The sequence below is a fragment of the Lolium perenne genome, chromosome 7, assembly GCF_019359855.2.
Source record: "Lolium perenne isolate Kyuss_39 chromosome 7, Kyuss_2.0, whole genome shotgun sequence".
Classification (NCBI taxonomy): domain Eukaryota; kingdom Viridiplantae; phylum Streptophyta; class Magnoliopsida; order Poales; family Poaceae; genus Lolium; species Lolium perenne.
Window position 1 is genome coordinate 228,472,327 of NC_067250.2, and position 19,733 is coordinate 228,492,059.

General features: G+C 44.7%; 1 protein-coding gene across 1 annotated transcript; it reads left to right on the top strand.

The window, feature by feature from the left end:
- The first annotated feature begins 579 nt into the window (after nucleotides 1-579).
- On the top strand, nucleotides 580-1,128 carry LOC127312076 (uncharacterized). The gene has a single exon (XM_051342550.2). It carries the CDS (start codon nucleotides 580-582, stop codon nucleotides 1,126-1,128), a length of 549 nt encoding a protein of 182 aa, XP_051198510.2.
- The last annotated feature ends 18,605 nt before the right edge of the window (nucleotides 1,129-19,733 follow it).

The following is a 19,733-nucleotide window of genomic DNA, read 5'->3' on the forward strand; positions in this document are numbered from 1 at the left end:
AATTTTGTTGATAAATTAGGGAAGATAAAAAAGTTTGCATGCAAAATTGCAAACTATGATTTTTTTCGTCCGGTATTTCCGAGATCTCGCCAGAAACCGTTTTTAATGGTTTCCCACCTGTATAAGAAAATACCGGCCAGCATTTGATAATTTTCTAAAAATTTAAGTGATTTAGTAAAATTTGGACAAATTTAAAGTTTGTTTGAAAGATCTTGGACGGTATTTTGACGGTTATTTCCCGTTACCGGTTCCCACTTGATTGTTTTTGAGATGAACCACACTTTAAATTTGCAAATCTTGACGGTCAAGTACAGTACAGAGCGAGACAGGTCTATCTAGTATCTACAGGTGGTCGTCCTAGGGTTTCAACTTTTAAATACACAACTGTGCCCTGCTAGATATTGCAGAGTTTGAACAGAGTACGTATCTGACGTCGCACAATATCAAACACCGAATATAACAAGAGTATCATTCCAAAAAGCTAACCTCGCGTGCGGCCGTGCTAATTTACTGACGAACTATATATACATTGGCTGATCCGCACCCAAACCCATAGATCAATCCGTGCGCGGTTGAACCATGGGGTGCATCTTCCCCAGCAGAGGAAGCGCCACGGAGCGCCGCATGGACCCCGCAGAGGAAGCGCGGCACCGGGAGGTGATGGACGGCATGGGCGTGTACGAAGCCCAGTGGGCGCTGTCTAAGGTGGCGGAGCAGTCGGACGTCCAGCCCGGGCAGAACCGGCTTCTGCTCACCAAGGACACGGTGCGCGGCGGCTCTATCCCCGAGGTCTTCCCGGAGCTGGTGAAGCTCCGCGAGGACGGCCTGAGCGCCGAGGTCAAGGTCCCCGTCATGGTCCTCGACGGGGAGGGCCGGGAGTATGCCGTGAACCTCCGGTACCTCAACTCCAACAGGGCGTACCGGATCATGGGGCCCCCGTGGAGGTTGTTCGTGCATGCGAGCGGCATGTCCAAGGGCGACCGCCTCGATCTCTACACGTGCAGGCGCGCCGACGGGCAACGCTGCCTCTTCGTCTTCATCGCCAAGGGTGCCGGTGGTAGTCCCCGGAGCGACGGACGTAAGCGGAAACGGAGCGTCATTACGCGTAGTATTGTGCTGCCGAATTAGATCTTGTGTGCAAAGGCACATCTTATCCATAGGTTGTGAAACGAATTGCGTTATGGTCTTGTCGAGTTTTTACTGTCTATACTCAACTCGTTCCATAATTCTTATGTTGGTCAAGAATTATGAAACAGAGTATTAACAAGTTTAGATTTCGAATTTCGAAACAATTTGCGGAACATCTATGGAACTGTTTTGTCATGTTTCACTTACCCTTCACACTTGCAAACGTTTCTCTTTTTTCCAAACTTGTTTTGCACATGTTTCATGGTACCGTAGGTCAGCCAGTTTCATGCACATATTGGACAGCTACATGTTATTGTACAATTCAAGCCAATCACAAAGATGTTCTCTCTCACATGTTCTAGTAATAAATTCCCATCAAACATTTTTGTCTGTTTCATGCAACAGGTGGAATTTTGCATCAGAATCCATACACGTTCCATTGATTTTCAATTTTCCAAATATTGCGCTTTATTCAATTAATTCATCACAATGAATACGCCAGTTCAAACGGATAGTTATCTGATAATTAATTCCAAAGATTTCAATACAGGGAACTAAAGAAAAGGCTGGATTGGTGGGATCTCAGATCTCAAAGCGAATGGATGATAGATATGCGCACATAACATACATTGTGTTTCTTATGCAAGTTATAAGAGATAAATTGTAGTACTCCTTCATCCCACGAAGCATGTCGAAGGTTTGTTAGATAAGCGAGAGGCTAATTTGGAGGGTGGCGGAGATCGATCTGATTGGATGATGATGTGTGCTAAATATGTTGAGAGCTCACACCGAAGCCGTCTAGGTCGTTGGATTAACTTGATTTGGCGGTCGAGATTTGCCGGATCTGCTAAACTCATGATGTTAGTTTAAACTTTTCCTTAGCTTAAACTTGTTTTTAAAATTGGTGGAGATATTTTTAAAAAGGGTTTGAAGGAGTTTATTTACAAATTACAACAGAAGATTAAACATGTTAGTTTCGGAGATGAAGAAGTCTACCTTGCTTCCGATGTCAGCTGGCCGGTTTGATATATAGCGGGATAGACAAAGCAAGATCCTTTCTAAATAAAGTCTTAACCGTGGATTTCCATCTATACATGCAGGACCAGTACGTTATATATCTAGCATACTTTAAATAAATACGTTGCACAAGATCGATCAAATACGAGAGAGATATATAGCCCAAACAAACACGAAGATCTCTTTCCATCGAGCTGAGAGCACACCGTACGGGTGTACCTGCCATTTATGCAACGAGATCTTAACGACTCATATAAACACACGTAACCGCAGCCGTTCTTGGCATTCAGAACTCCGATAGATCTCCCCTGCGTTGAGTACGCAAGAAGGACGGCGGCCATGGATTTTCGCTCCCGCACAGACTCCGCAGAGGAAGCTCGCCACCGGGAGGTGATGGACGGCATGGGCGTGTACGAGGCCCAGTGGGCGCTGTCGAAGGTGGCGGAGCAGTCGGACGTCCAGCCCGGGCAGAACCGGCTTCTGCTCACCAAGGACACGGTGCGCGGCGGCTCTATCCCTAAGGTCTTCCCGGAGCTTGAGCAGCTCCGGGAGGACGGCCTGAACGCCGAGGTCAAGGTTCCCGTCATGGTCCTCGACGGGGAGGGCCGGGAGTATGCCGTGAACCTCCGGTACCTCAACTCCAACAAGGCGTATCGAGTCATGGGTCCCCCGTGGAGGTTGTTCGTGCATGCGAGCGGCATGTCCAAGGGCGACCGCCTCGATCTCTACACGTGCAGGCGCGCCGGCGACGACGAACGCTGCCTCTTCGCGTTCATCACCAAGGGATGCGACGCTTGGTGCACCAAGGCTCGTAAGCGCGCCCGGCAGCCGGCCGCCGACGCCGTTCGCGATCTTCTCGCGGAGGACGACCAGGAGTTCTTGCCCGCCAATAATGGTGGGCGGGCTGCTGGCGGCGGTGCCGTCGACGACGGAAGGCATCGTGGAGACGCCGACTACACCCGACCAAAGAGAGACCGTGGCAGAGATCGCAGGAGAGCAAAGAACGGTGGTAGCCATTATGTCGGGAGAGAAGATCATAGTAACCTGTTTCCGACGAACGACGGTGTGCACGCTTGGGCCGGTGGTTTCCAAGAAGACTACGGATTCTGCAAGCCCGACAGGAGAAGGGAAGACGATAAAGCATCGTCTTGGTATCTTGATGCCACCCCCGAAGAAATAGAGGCTGCCAAAGGCCTCCTCATGCTCAAATATGCTCTTTTGGCCCAGCGTCGTTATTATTAGGGTAGATCGAATTTTAGGCCTCCGTACCTATAGCTAGGAGTTAGGGCAGTTTGATCGATCCCGAATAGTTAATTTGTCATCGTTTGGGTCACGATTTTGTAATCAGAATTGTTTTGTCCAGCCCGCAAATTGTTTATATACATTCAGTACATACACTTATTTCAGAGATTATATATAGGGTGTGCCTATGTCTCAGTTGACTGAGATTTTTTTAAGTCTCAGTCACCTCAGAAAAGTGCAACTGCAGTTCAAAGAAAAGTGCAACTCGGTTAGTTGCACATTTCTGGCAGAAAAGTGCAATTGCACTTTTTTAACAGAAAAGTGCAACTCAAAGCACTTTTTTATAAGTGACTTAGATTTAAGAAAATCTCAGTTGACTGAGACATAGCAAAACCGTTATATATATACCACAATGAGGTATTAAGTACTATACTTCGTCGATAACATTGTGCTCGGTGTGATTGCTTGATTCTCCTTAGATCGATCGACTTGCCTCCAAATTGTACCAATGGAAACTATTTGTGTTGCATGCGTTTCAAATATTTCTCACGCTAGCTAGATTTTGGGATCTGTTGCTCAAGATGAGCCGCATGAGGATCCCAAGTGTTTAACTGAATTCGTGAACTGATCCTTTTTTTTTTTTTGAACAAAGCAAGGCGCCAGTGGCGCCATATTTATTCAGCTCATATGCAGTTTACAGCATGAATTACAATATCGTGAGATTGCATCTGTTTAACTGCAGATAAGAGAGGACAAGAAATATTCTTATGAGCTGAATTAGAGCAACTAAAGATAGGCTCAGACACGTTTTGTCTTATCGCCTGATGAGCACAATTGTGTGCAACTCCATTTATATCCCGCTTGATATGATATACCGCTGCACCTAAAGATTGAGTCAAGTTGAAGTAGTTGACAATATATCTCCTGATCTCCCAAGGTATCTGTGGATGTGAAACTGAGGGGGCCACTGCAGCCTTGGCCAGGGTAGAGCAATCTGTAAGGAAAGTAGGTTGTTTGAGTCGAAGAATGCTTGCAATCCTTGCAGCAAGCAGGAAAGCCTCAGCTTCAGCTTGTAGCACCGATGGTGTTGTTGGAGTAGAAGCTTGGATAAGAGCTGAAATATTGAAGTTGCTTTCTCCAATTTGGCAGTAAACTCCAATGCCTGTAGATGTTGTTCCTGCCCTTCCTGGAGTTTTCTTTGTCTTCCAGGTTGCATCCGAGTAGATTTTGGTTCCATGAATCATCACGTCTGTCTTCAGCGTGTCTCCCTGACTTGGTAAGCTATTATCCGGTGTCCTTCTTGCACCATCTGAACCCTGCAGTGGGCGAGCTGAAACCTGCAAGGAAGAGATCTGTGGCTGCACATGAACCTGCAAAGAATGAGCACCAATTCTTGAGTCTGCATGGCTAGGATGCAGTTCAGAAAACACCAATTCGTACTTCAACCCCTAAAATACACTCCGCTCCCCGGCAATGTTGACCATGTTATTTTATTGCTTCCACTAGAATTTTGGAATTCTCTTGCCGATGTTGGTGAATTGTTTTAATTGGCTATGTGGAGCGCGTAGCCTTAGCACTGCGGCTCTACATTTTCGTTGGGTGAATAGCCCAGATGCGACATCGTTGGGCTGAATTGGAAGCACAACGACGTTTTTCATAAGAATAGCTCGCATGCGACGTCTCGGCGCGTGGAAATAGCCATGGTCAGAAAACGGTCGTTTAAGTCTTAACCCTTGTCTTAACAAATACACTGGGACCCAATATTCTCTCAGATAGTGGGACCCAGTTAGGTGCCAAGTCAATTACCCATTTTAGACGACGCACCGCGTTCTGTTTTTTTCCGACGGCGGCGGCGGCGGCGGAGCTTTCAGGTGGTGGCGGTGAAGCTTTCCAGTGGCGGCGGTGCGTCGGGCGGAGATTTGGCAGTGCGAATGCGGTGAGCCATTTTGCAGGCCTAGTCTCGTTCCTCGCCGTCTTAATTTGAGGGATCTGCCCGCTGATTTCCGCCGATTTGAAATGGGGGATCGTTGCGTGTGGGCTGAAAGAAGAAGATGGAGCGAGAAGAGGCAGATTTAGATCGGTAATGCCCTTCTCTTTAGCTCATTTCGACTTTTGATATCAATTTGGGGCTCGATGAGGGGGGTGTGCAGCTCATGGTTCCCGCAGCTCACTGTGTACTGTCCGATTGACAAACAGGGGGCGCAGTCGGCGCACGTTCGAAATTACAGTGCAATTGTTTCCTTCGAAGGCCATTCTAGGTGATGGTAGCGTCAGAAACATCGAGAAAGATACATTTGTAAAATTTGAGGTTGAATTTTCAGAGATGGATGCTCAAGAACTACAGTCAATGGAGGAGAAGGCAGTGAAGAATTGGGTGGAGAAAATAGGGGAGAGTGTAGTTTGGGGTCCAGAGCAAGAATTGTCACTGTTAAGGTTCGACGATTGGAAGGGCGAGTATGTTAGAATTGAAGATGGAGATGATTTGGTTACTGAAATTGATCGGAGAGATGGTTGGACTAGCAAACATGCAACCTTTTATGCAGAAATTGTTGATCGCAAATCTGATTCCAAAGTTGGATATGTGGCCTCCAAGTTGGCTACACAAATTGCAGATGATGAATGGGCTTCACAAAGGCAGATTATGCCCATAGTTACTGAAGTGTCAGTTATATCTGAATCTGATGCAGCTGCACAAGAGGTGTGTCATGGTGCTGCAAATGTAGTTACAGTTGATTGGAATGCAGTAGAGCTAGAGGAGCGTACTGATTTAGTCATTGCACCAATGAGTGACATTGAGATGGCAAGAATGTATGGCATTCCTGTAGATGACAAAGATAAGGAGAAAGACAAGGATGAATCTGAGATGCCTGTTAATGCTAACAGAACTGGGGCTGGGTCAATGCATGAAGATGTTGATCCCGAGTTAATGCAAGATGCAGCAGATGAAGTAGATGATGCACATGCTGATGAACTGGTGAATTTGTATGATAAAAAAACCCTGTAATTGAAGTTGGGAAATTGTTCCCAAATATGGATGAGTTTAGAATGTGTTTTAAGACTTATGCAGTCAAAGCTGAGTTTGATGCCAAGACTCTTTGAATTGTGAAGCAAGTTTTATGCAAGGTGCAAAGGTTTTGATGGGAGTGCCAATCCTTGCAAGTGGTACATATCTGCTAGACGCCAACCTGATGGTACTACCATTAGGGTAAATCAAATACCACATGAACATACTTGTATTACCTGTTCACAGAGAGTATCAAGCATGACATCTCAACTTTGGGTTACTGAAAAAATTACTCCTATTTTAGCCAAGACACCTAACACTACTGCAATGAAACTTAAAGTTGACTTGGAAAAGCAGTACCCCATTGTGCTGAAATATACCACAGTGTGGAAGGCAAAACAAAGGGCGATGAAATCATTATATGGTGATTGGGCAAATACATTTAGGATGCTATTCAATTTTAAAGCTGAGGTGGAAAAGAGGTCACCTGGGAGTGTGGTGGAGATAGATACAGAGGTATCAGAGGATGGCAAGGTATATTTCTCCAAGTTTTTTTATGTGTTTTAAGCCTTGCATTGATGGATTCAAAGTGGGGTGCCGTCCATATTTGAGCATTGACTCATCTTTTTTGACTGGAAAGTGGAATGGCCAATTGGCAGCATGCAATGCACTAGATGGACACAACTGGATGTTCCCTGTTGCTATTGGTTTGTTTCAGTCAGAGTCAGAGGCATCATGGACATGGTTCATGATGCAGTTGAAGAGATGCATTGGTACAGTTTCACCCTTGGCCATTCATACGGATGCATGTAAAGGGTTGGAAAATGCAGTGAACAATGTTTTCCCCCATGCTGAGAAGAGGGAGTGCTTCGGCCATTTGTGGATGAATTTGATAAAAAAGTTCAGAGGAGATGAATTTGGGCGTATGTGGCCAGCAGCAAGAGCTTACACCAAACAGACACATTCATATCACCTTGGTAAGATAATGATAGCATGCCCTGAGTTTGCTACATGGCTGAACACCTATCATTCTCTTCTATGGTATAGGGCAGATTTCAATACTGCCATCAAACGTGATCATATAAACAACAATTTGGCTGAAAGTTTCAACAACAGGGTGAAGGAGTTGAAAGACTTGCCTGTGCATGACTTGGTTGACCAAATCAGGCTCTTGATGATGCGTCTGTGGGAATTAATTAAGAAGCAGAATTGGTGCTCTACTTCAAGGTGATAAGCTTCCTGCAGTGGTACAACAGGTGGTCAACAGGAGCAGGAAGCTTTCACATTTGTCAGTTGATAAAGCTTCATTGTGGGGAGCTGAAGTCAGAGATACCAAGAGTACAAAAAGGCATGTTGTGGACATTGAGTTGAAAGAATGCACTTGTCAAGAGTGGCAACACACCGGGAAGCCATGTGAGCATGCCATACTTTTTTTGGCCTCAAAACCCAGGTTAAACATGCACCCATATTTGCATGAATATTACTCAGTAGCAAAATTCAGGGCTGCATATGCAACTCCAATTCCGGCTTTGACAGATCAGTCTCAATGGCCGGTAGTGGATATTCAATTTTCCATGTGTCCTCCCATCACAAAAAGAAAGGCAGGCAGGCCAAAACAGAGTAGATTCAAAGCATGGTTTGAGAAAGGTGGGAGTAGCAAAAAGGGGAAAAAGATAAAGCTGATAAACCTAAAAGGTCCCAAAAAGGCAACAAAAATAGATGCAAACTGTGTGAGGAACTTGGGCATAGAATTGGTTCCCCCAAATGTCGTTACACTCCTGAAAGGCCTAAGTATGTTAAATTTTATATTTTTGACATGCTTGTTATTGCTGTTTGTTTTAGTTACTAATCATATGACATGCTGCTTTGTTTTTCAGAAGGAAGCGTGGAGAAAAAGGCCCACCTATTGTTGTTGATGAATGCTGGCCAACAAAAAAAACCAGAGTCAAAGGCTGTAGGAAGAAGAGAAATGTTCAGATCTTGGTAAGTGGTAATCAGGTGCAATCTGAAGCTTAATTGTATCTTGAGTTGCCCCCCGAACACGGGCAAGAGTTTTTGGTTCAGTCTGAACCTCATTTGGATGTTGAGTTGCCACCTGAACAAGTTGAACAGGTTTTGGTTCAGTCTGAACCTCATTTGGATGTTGATTTGCCACCTGAACAAGTTGAAGAGGTTTGGTTGAGTCTGAACCTCATTTGGATGTTGATTTGCCACCTGAACAACTTCAAGAAGATTTGGTTGAGTCTGAAGCTCATTTGGATATAGACTTGCCACTTAGTTGTTTGGTTAAGTCTGAAATTCAAGGGCGAAAGGTTGTGCTGGGGGGGGGGGCAATTAGTTGTGGTAAGAAAACCAAGAGCATCAACCAATTATATGATGTGGAACCAAGCAGTTCAAAGAAAGTGAGCAAATCAAGCGACAAGAGGAGGCGAAAGAAATAGAGTTGTAATAATAACTTTGGATGTGATAATTGATGTTTGGTGAACTTTGATGTAATAATAAATTTCTTGTAATTTATTGCTAAGGAAACTTCTGTGATGTCTATTTGAGTTAGATCCGGATTCAAATTTGAATTTGAACTGACATTCCAATTTGAATTTGAAAACATATTTTCGAGTTGATTGGTTTGTTCTGTGATGTTTCAATGCTTTATGTAGTACTATGCACGTTAGTTCATCAATCCTAGACCATTTGTGAACCACAACTCATCGTCACTGAAAATGTGGTAGAAAAGGGCTCAAAAGCTAGGGTAAACGACCCCATTTTTAAGCAACTTTTTTTTCGACCTTGCTCAAATCATCCAAATAATTTTTCTTAGCATGTATTCTACTTATATAGTACCACTACAAAGTCTCACTCTTTTTTTGACTTCATTTTCATATTATTAAATTATTTTTGAAAATAAATGCTTTAATACAAAATAATGAAAAAACAACTTTAAAACATGATATTTGAAAACTAACTTCAGATCCTTCTTAGTCACTCCTAAATGAAGCTAGGGTGAGGTTTTTTGATTTTTTACATTTTCAAAACCCCAAACCCTCAACTCTCGCTTTGAACTCTCTCTGCAACCTCAGCTGAGGTTGTTCATTTTGTGAAGGTTTTTTTGTAAAAATTGTCGTACATCATGTTTATGAATTTTCCTCGTAACTAGGTCACATGGCATGACTATGTGCGAAGATTTCATATTTTTTTGATTTTTTTTGAAGCAGTTATACACAGTCAAAGTTGGTGAAAACCCGTTGACTGAGGCCAAAACCCCTCAAAACCCCAAACGTTGACCGGGCTAACCCTAACGACCTTTTTAGTCCGTCGATCTACCCCTACCGATGTACTCCGTCCGTTGGATCTGTTCTTCTAGAAGCAGTAGCGCGCTGGCGATGGGCGATCCGTGGGAGGCCAGGATAAGCATCCTGAACCGTCGATGTAGACGCGAACGTCGAACCCCGTCCGTGCGATTGCGTCTTCTAGAAGGATTCCGTGGGCGATCCATGTGAGGCATCGTTCTGCAATCTGATTCGCTGGCGTTTGTTTTCCGTGGGCGATCCAGAGCGGATAAGAGAGGTCACCGTTTTGTCCGCTGGGCCAAGGTTGCCGTGTAGTAATGGGCCTGCCAAAGCCTGTCTGCATGCGCCATGCACAAGCACCAGCGTGCAGCAGCGTGCGAGCTCAGCAGGCCCTCGACCAGGTCGCCGTGGCCACTTTTGACATGCATGCCTCATGCAGCCGTCGCAGCCGTCGCAGCCTAACCATTTTCTCTACACTCAACGTCGCAGCATAGCTATTGATGACAACGTCGCAGCAGAGCAGCGATTTCAGCCTTGCTTTTGTCCTTACCATTTATTTGATTAATACAAGATACCAACGGTAACATCCTTCATACAAGATACCAACGGTCACGGGCGATCCCTGCTTTTGTCCTTACTATTTGTATTGCACTAACCATGTCATTCGTATCAAGTTTCAATAGCTAAAACAATGTTATTTGGGAATTGAAAGATTATATCACAAACAAATTTCAAGTTTTCTTTGAAATGTAATTTGTGCACTAACCATTTCATTTGTGCATTTTTCTTTAAAATCAAATTTGGTAGCATCATTTCAAGTGTAATGTAAACACACCTTTTTTTTTGACACGTAAACACACCTTTTTTTTTTGACACGTAAGCACCCCTTTTTTGACACGTAAACACACCTTTTTTGACACGTAAACACCCCTTTTTCACACGTAAACACCCACTTCCTCTTCCTCTTCTCTCTCGCACGCTCCGATCCACCCACTTCCTCTTCTCACGCTATATTAAGGGCACCCCTCTTCCTCTTCTTTCACACCCCAGCGCACCACTCCTCCTTCCCTTCCCTCAGATCTACCACGGGTTCTACCACCATGGCGTACAGCCGCCCAACCTACCGTCTCCCTCAGATCTACCCAGAGCGTGAGTACCCGGCGGGAGTGATCGTCGAGGACCAGCTCCGCGTGTGGGCTTGGTCGAGGTGGAGGACCCGACATGAACTTGCGGAGTTCTTCCTCTCTGCAGGCTACCGCCACCTCAACCGTCCTCACCGCGCGCCGCCCATGTTCGTGCTCGAACCCTACGTAGCCTTCGAGATCGGCATGACCGTGCTCTTCACCAACCCCCACGACGCTTACTTACTCCTTGGGAAGGTTTTTTTGGTGTGGATGCGAGTTCATCGCATTCACAGCATACAACATCTTCACCGACTTCTACGCGATCTTCCCATCTCCGGGGAACATGCACTCCCTCCCCTACAACTTCCACTATCAGCCTGCCGCCGAGGAGGAGGATGAGGAGTGAGCACGGGATGACCCAAGGAGGAGCCAAGTGGAGAAGGAGCCAAGTCAGTCAATGCAAGGAGGAGCCAAGTCGTCGTGTCTTTTTTTACTAGTTTTTATTATCTATTTCTATTTCGTTTGTACCGTGTGATGGACATTGCTTTGCTTGGGCATATATGCCCCACTTTATTATCTACTTGATGTATCGTATGATTATCCATGCCATCTTTTAATCCATCTTTTTATCCATGTTTTTAATCCATGTTTTAATCCATGTTTTAATCCATCTTTTTAATCCATGTTTTTATCCATGTTGTAATCGTGTGATGGAGTCTCAAATAACATAAGTGCAATAATCTTTGGGCTGGCCAAACAAGAAAAAATATAGAGTCCGAACTAAGCAACAACCTAAAACTAAGTTCTCAAATAATATAAGTGCAATAATCTAAAAAGGAGTGAAATGAGAAAAAAAATTGGGCCTGGCCCGTGCCAGTCACGTTACTTTGGACCGTATGCATTTTTTTTTACCGCGTGTCATTGTTCGGCCTGGCTATGCTCTTTTTGGGCCTGGCCTTTCCATAAAAAATTGGGCCTGGCCCGTACCAGCCTAGTTAGGTTTGCAAAATTCGTTTCAAACCCTCAAATTTTCACACAAAGCTTTGCTCCTCGACTTTGAGCTAAACCCACTCTTGGGCAGTGGATACATTTTGATTTTGAGGTTTTTCTTTTTTGCATCTTGATTAAAAGCGATTTGATAGCTTTTGCTAAAATGGATAAATTGGGTTACATAGTTAGAACGACAAAAAAAAAACAAAACAGAGATAAACAAAATAGGGAGAAATTACGATTACAATGCCAATATGATTACAATGGATGGAGTTTATCAATCTAATATTGACTGCGTTATCTAACGACTAATGATCAAGAGATAAACAAAACAGACAGAAATTGCACAAAAATAAAATAGCCCGGCGATCAAATTGTTCTGCTTCTTTAGATCGACAAGTTTCTTTAGCTGCTTCTTGATCTACTTCAACTCCTGCAACTCGGCTGCCCGCACTTCTGCCCCATTCCCAACATTGGCCGATGCAGATTGCTCAACCGCCGACGGTAAGGTGACCCGCGGGGATGCGCCTTCCTTTCCAATCCTCTTGATGTACTCATCCAACCACTCGAAATGGTTGCAACTCGGCAATTCCTGAAACCAATTGCCGAAACATGAACCCTAATTCCCAAATCGAAACATGAACCCTAATTCCCAAATTAGTTCCCAAAATCCCAAATCGGTAGAAAAAACAGAAATTGGACAAAACTATAGGAAATTTGGAAGCGGGATTACTCAGATCTCACCTTCCCCAGCTCTGGCTTGCCCTCGCATTTCACATACTCGCGTCCAAGATTGCCATGCTTGTCGCTCATTGTGACACGCCGTGATAGGAGCGCGGTACGGGGGCAATCTGGGCACCTAGTCATCTCCACTGGACCGTATTGTGGCCATCGGGAGTGGGAGGCGGAGGTGGAGCTCGACATCGACCGCTCGCCTTGCCGCGCCGCCGGAGAAGAAGGGGGGGAGCGAGGCTCTAACGGTCGGAATGTCGCTGAGATGGATCTGCGCTGCGCCGGCTCTGTTTTGTGCTGCGAGTTGTGGGTCCCACGTCATGACGTGGATATGTGGCGGGTCCGGCCCTGCAGGTAGACACGCCGTAGCTGAGCTGGATAAGTTGTGGACCCCACATCCTAATTTAACTGCTAACGATGATCCAAGCCGAGTGTCGCACTGCAGCTATTTGGACAGGCAACGAGTGTCGCATGCTAGCTATTCTTGTGAAAAACGTCGCTGTGCTTCCAATTCAGCTCAACGATGTCGCATCTGGGCTATTCACCCATTTTTGTTGGTATTTACATATATATGGTTTGACCTCTATGTTATTGTTATGCAGTTGCCTTCAGAAAAATGCAAAATTGCGAAGAAGTAAGATTTTGAAGATCTAGATTATTTGCTCATTTCTTTTATACTTTACTTTTTAATTAAAAAAGATTGTTCATATATCTCTGCCATGTACTATTCATTACTATAAATACTAGATGATATCCCGCTTGTTGAAGTGAGATACACATATATCATAAGCTGAGATGCATTGAAGTACATGGACGGAATAAGATAATTTTAAGGCATTATAAAATTGAACTAATATTCTGAGGAAATGCCGAGCTAGATTTTTTTATCAACTGATGCACCAATTTGCAATGTATTATTTATGAAAATAATCAAATGTACTTTTTAGTTGGAGGCTTCAACAAAAGCCGGCACCGAAAAAGGATGTTAAATATATATGTGTCGTGGCCTTCAATTCTCTGCTGCAAATATATTTCACAGATTGTGCAACAAATTTCAGTGTTGGTGAGAAGCATAAGATAAACAAGATATGTTGCAATATAAATTGAACAAAAGAAAGACAATAACATGACCGTTGTGGAATTACTGTCAGTAAAAATAAGCCGAAAGACAGGTAGATCATGTCAACATATTCACAACTATAGAGAAGTACAGAAGGTAGAACGAAGGTAGAACTGAATAGTTGATTGGTGCTGATGTCGCTTATCGTGTTGTGTTTGTCTGTTTGATGAAGATCTTGGGTCATACCCTCAGTCATATGGCTCTAAATATGATGATCGGCTCGTCGGTGCATGTGGCCATGGACCATGGTGGTCCATGGAGTTTTGCATCCGCATGGTTCCATAGACTATTGTCGATCGCGTTGATCCAGGCGGCCACTATTAGCATCAGCAGATCGGAGATATCGAAGCAACCTTCCACTAATGTCACCTGAGTACCGAGAAGATTTGGAAATTTTATTTACTGGCTAAATTATATCTAATCGATCGAATTAATTTTTTAAATTTGTTCTAATCTAAGGAACCGATTCAATCTTTAATAGAGACATTGGTGTCACACCCCTGGAGAGAGAATATTAGTCTCCCAGCGGACAGCCGGAAGTGGTGAGTAAGGCTACGACCGGCATGGTGAGACTAACCGCTGCATATCAATATAATTTCTCATTAGCAGTACTGCTCATTAGTCACCGAGGCTAGGAACATATTCACAATACTAACTGCTATATGAATCCCTAATATTTTGTTGTTGTATCGATTGGACCCTCGCCAGGATTATATAAAGATACAAGGAGAGAGTTAGACTTAAGTACGCCAATATATTTTCTCATGAATATCAAGTAAAACATTTTTCATAAATCACGAAGGAAGAAGGGGGAAAATGCTCATGACCTCTTTATTATTATCTTAAATTACCCTACATTTATGACAATATGACTTCCGAAATATTATTTAGGAGTGGTGACCGTGAGTTCATGACAAACACAACACAAATTTCAGTTCAGTCTGCAATGGCAATAGTGTTTTCCTCCAATGATCTTGCAGAACCCTCCGTTATGGCAGCGATTCAGGCACCACGAGTTGCAGAGCGGATCGAACGGCGGCGAGCATTCATCGTTCGAAGCCCATGAATGGTAATCCACGCCACATTTTGGGATTAAGTTTCTTGGTGCTGCCCAAAGAAAAATAGAGAGACGAACATGCAAATTTTTTTGTCAAACCCCCTTCGATTTCGAAAAGATACAAAACGAAAAAAAATGCTCAAAAAGTAAGCCTCGTCAACGTCTCCTCCAAATACATATGTCTTGCAAACCGCTATTCCTATTTTTCCATCATTATAGAAATAACATATTTATGCAACTCTCCATAACATGAATATATGAACAGGGGCGACAAATGAATAAAACCTTATTTACCTGCGGAGACTATCATGGATGCTAGAAGAAGAAATGCAACTAAACCACTGGCACGGGCCATATTATTGTTCTTGTAGGATGACAATCTTCTCGTCGGTGTGTGTTCCTGTAGAGAGGTAACTCGATAATGTGGTGTTTGCGTTTGAGCTCTTTCTGTATAATTTGTGCATGGGTATGTACTACCCTAGACATACTTATAACCAGGGATCCTGATGTTAATTAATAGAGGCGCTATTGCGTAGAACTAATGCAGATCGGTCAACAGAATCAGGGCATAATTCTGTGCATATTGTTTCTTAAATTGGTTGTATCGTATCAACTAATAAATACACGTAAATAAGGACTCTATTAATGATCAAGAAATCATGTCTTCTCTTCTCTTAGTAGTCCACCATCAACTAGAGAAGATGATAAATATTAGGGGTACAATGCATTATATCTTATTGGCATCCCTTACAATAAATAAAAATTAATTATTTTTAGTAGAAATTTATGTGGCTAAGGAAAAACAAGTTATACAATGGGAAAAGTAGCTTTCTCTTATTCCATATGGGCATGTACAATGGTGTAGAGAAGGCATGTCTTCCCTTAACCCGCCACATCAGCTAGAGATGACATTAGATATAAGTCTTACAATGCATTATCTCTTACAGCCATCTCTAGCAATTAATACGAATAATTAAATTTTGGTAGGAAATTTGTTGCTAAGGGAAGACATATGTGATACAATGGAGAAAATAGTCTTCCCTTATTTCCTAAGAGATGATCCCTTAGCTAAGGGAAGACAACCTTCTCTCTCTTCATTCTCTCTCCTCCAACTAAGCAAAAATCCGACGTGGCATCTCTAAGGGAAGGCTGATCACCGCATTGTACATGCCCTAAGAGACCATCTCTTAGCTAAGCTAAGGTAAGACAATATTCTCTTTCTTCCTTCCTCTCTTTTAAGTAAGCAAAAATCCTACGTGGCAAGCGTAAGGAAAATCTGAGGTCACCCCACTGTACATGCCCTTACCCCTAGTTGTAGACCAGTGAGCACGCCATCACGATGTACAAGCTTCTTCCATTTCAAAATAGACTTTGGTCCTGCATTATTAAAAAAGTTAAATGGCTAATCCTATATAAAATGATTATTTTGCGAGGGTGTATAAATGACGAGAAGACCTTCTTACTAAGCAGGTCAAAGCTAACAAAAAAAAAGACTGGACTTGCTAGAGATGACATGGGAACGAGACGGAGATGAAATGGAGCTCCATGACGACGCCCCCATGAAAGTGACGATGTAGCACACCGCCGCCGTCGAGACAGAGACGGTTAAATGGTTTTCACCACGAGCCTAGACGCAGAGAAGGTGCCCACAACGGTGCCCCGAGAAAGGTAATGATACACGCATGTATCCACACTGTCGGTGCCGGAGCGTCGAGCTTTCTCCTAGAAAAAACCTTCGCACCACAATCAACCTTCTGGGTCTGCCGCTTCGGCACCCAAGCTCACGCTCAGACGACACTGTAGGCACCACCACAACATGACCAACATAACAGAACATGGGAAGTCGAGGACAACCAGTTAGCCCACAGCCAATGAGGTACAAGGAGCAGGACAACCATTCACAAGTCGCACCGTTGTGCCCGAAGCGGGTTAACAACATGTCCACCTGATCTAGGCCCGCCTGGCTCGGATCTCGAACCTCAGCAATACCGAGAGCCCCTGAAAGCGGCGCAAACAACATGGCTTGTCCCACCCAGATCGGGCCTAGATGGGACTAGATCTAGGATGTTGACCCAACTGTCCCTCGCAAGCACCGCCTGCTGCCGTCTTACTGCCTTTCCGTCCAAGTCCCCAGCACTACCAACTCTGGAAGGGCACTCTATCATCGGGCCATGACACTGACCGCTAGGTCTAGACCAGCCGAGACGACGCACAAGAAGAGGACCGAGGATGTCATGGCCTCCACGTCCACTACCGCATACCCTCGACCGCCAAAGACCGAGTGCCGCAATCAACTCGCACCGACGCCACCACAGAACAGTAGTAACACACCTCACTGTGCTGATGTTGGAGGCCTCCACCAGGCCCACACCCATCGCCATGAACGGCTGCCCCGTGCAACCCCTGCACCCACGAGAGAAGAAGGAACCGTCTCACTACCACCAATACGACATGACCTTTGCCCGGTGGTTCTCTTTGATGAGTGCATTTTATATAGTGTTTTGGGCCTTATTATTCCTTATAAAATCCCTCGTTTACATGCATCATCTTGTGATAGTTATCCATTTTCACTCGAGCTTTGCGCAATTAGTTAATGAGGACATCCCTACCTCACTACTACCTCCGTCATTACAAGAAGATGATCCTGTTGTGAAGCTCAAGTCCAATGAAGTCAGGATTGGACCAATGACACGAGCTCGTGCGAAGCTACTTAAACAACATGTGAAATTGTTCCTAAATGATACTTTGATCGATGAGAACTTTATACTGCCTAAGTCGTATTACTTATGTATGATCAGGTATGAAGAGAAACCAAGCATCGCACGAGGAGGAGAGGAGCAGCTGGACCAGAAGATGGACGTGAAGCTGGACATGGAGTTGGACATGAAGACATCCCATGGACGCGCTGATGGGATTCGTAGAAAACAAAAAAATTCCTACCGCAAGAACGAACAACAAGCCAAGATCCAATCTAGAAGATGGTAGCAACGAGAAGATCATGAGACTAACCCTCGAAGATTTCCAAAGCCTACGAGATTAGATCTCGTTGTTGCTGTAGTCGATCACTTGCCGCTTTCGAAAGCGCGTAGAAGATCTTGATGGTGCCACAGTCGGGCAGCACCTCCGTACTCGGTCACACGTTCGGTGTTGATGACGACGTCCTTCTCCCCGTTTCAGCGGGCAGCGGATGTAGTAGATCCTCCTCGGAATCCCGCCAGCACGACGGCGTGGTGGCGGTGGTGGTGGAGATCTCCGGCAAGGCTTCGTCGTAGCCGTGCAAGAGGGAGGAGGAGGAAGGGGCGGCTAGGATTTGGGAGATGGGGCAAGGGCTGCGACTTGTGGTGCCTTTGGGGTGCCCCTTGGCCTCCTTTTATAGGTGGAAAAGGTCCTTGGGTCGTCCAAGACCTGCCCCCAAAGTTTGGGAGAGTTCCGGTAGGTTTCTGTCAGCCGAAACCTACTAGAACTAGGACTCTTTTGCCAAATCCGAATCTGCCTTAGGGGAAACTTCTTAACCCTTAAGGAAAACATGGATACACCTATTATGGAACCCTCCGGACTTCCTTAGACAGCCCGGGTCGTCCCGGACACTTCCGGAACCTTCCACAATATTCCGGACTATTCCGGTCCTTCCAAAACCTTCTAGAAGCTCCGGTCAAAACACCGGACTTTTTCCGAACCCCGGAAAATGACTTCCCATATATGAATCTTATTCTCCGGACCATTCCAAACCTCCTCGTGATGTCCTGGATCCCATCCGAGACTCCGATCCAAATTCGAACTCCATTCCATATTCCATATCTACTTAAAACGACATCAAACCTTAAGTGTGTCACCCTACGGTTCGTGAACTATGTAGACATGGTCGAGACTCCTCTCCGACCAATAACCAATAGCGGGATCTGGAGATCCATAATGGCTCCCACATATTCAACGATAACTTAGTGATCGATTGAAACATTTACATACGATACCGATTTCCTTTGTCTCGCGATATTTTACTTGTCCGAGGTTTGATCATCGGTATCTCCATACCTTGTTCAACCTCGTCTCCGACAAGTACTCTTTACTCGTACCGTGGCATATCATCTCTTGTGAACTATTCACATGCTTGCAAGCTAATCAGACGACATTCCAACGAGAGGGCCCAGAGTATATCTATCCGTCATCGGGATGGACAAATCCCACTCTTGATCCATATGCCTCAACTCATACTTTCCGAATACTTAATCCCACCTTTATAACCACCCATTTACGCAGTGGCGTTTGATGTAATCAAAGTACCCTTCCGGTATAAGTGATTTACATGATCTCATGGTAGAAGGACTAGGTAACTATGTAACGAAAGCTTATAGCAAACTGAACTTAATGACGTGATCTTATGCTACGCTTATTTGGGTGTGTGTCCATTATATCATTCATCTAATGACATAACCTTGTTATTAATAACATCCAATGTTCATGATCACGAAACCATGATCATCTATTAATCAACAAGCTAGTTATACAAGAGGCTTACTAGGGACTCCTTGTTTTTTACATAACACACATGTATCAATGTTTCAGTTAATACAATTATAGCATGGTATGCAAACATTTACCATAAACACAAAGATATATTATAATAACCATTTTATTATTGCCTCTTGGGCATATCTCCAACACGCGCGAAGGAGGAGAGGGAGGCATGCGCGAGAGGAGGAGATGTTCTAGCCGGCTGCAGAACCGGTCAACCGGCCGTACCGCCGAGCCGCCTGGTCCCAGGGCCGGTCCGACCGGCCCCCACGCCGGATCCATCCGGTTTCAACCGGATTTCTGACTTGTGCCAACCGGGGCGATGTCCAGTAAGCCCCGCACCATCGCCCGGTCCCCACCTGGCGCCTGGCCCAGTTTGAACTGGCTGGCCCGGTCCCAGACCTAGTCGACCGGCCTCCAGACCGGCCGACTCCGAGTCTGTCTTGACCAGATCTATTCTGGGTCGGTTATTTTCGTACTTTTTCGACCTGAGGGTCGTCCTGAACCCCTATATAAGTGC

What these genes read in the sequence shown, in the direction of transcription:
- LOC127312076 (XM_051342550.2), top strand. Translation starts at nt 580, where the DNA reads ATGGGGTGCATCTTCCCCAGCAGAGGAAGCGCCACGGAGCGCCGCATG.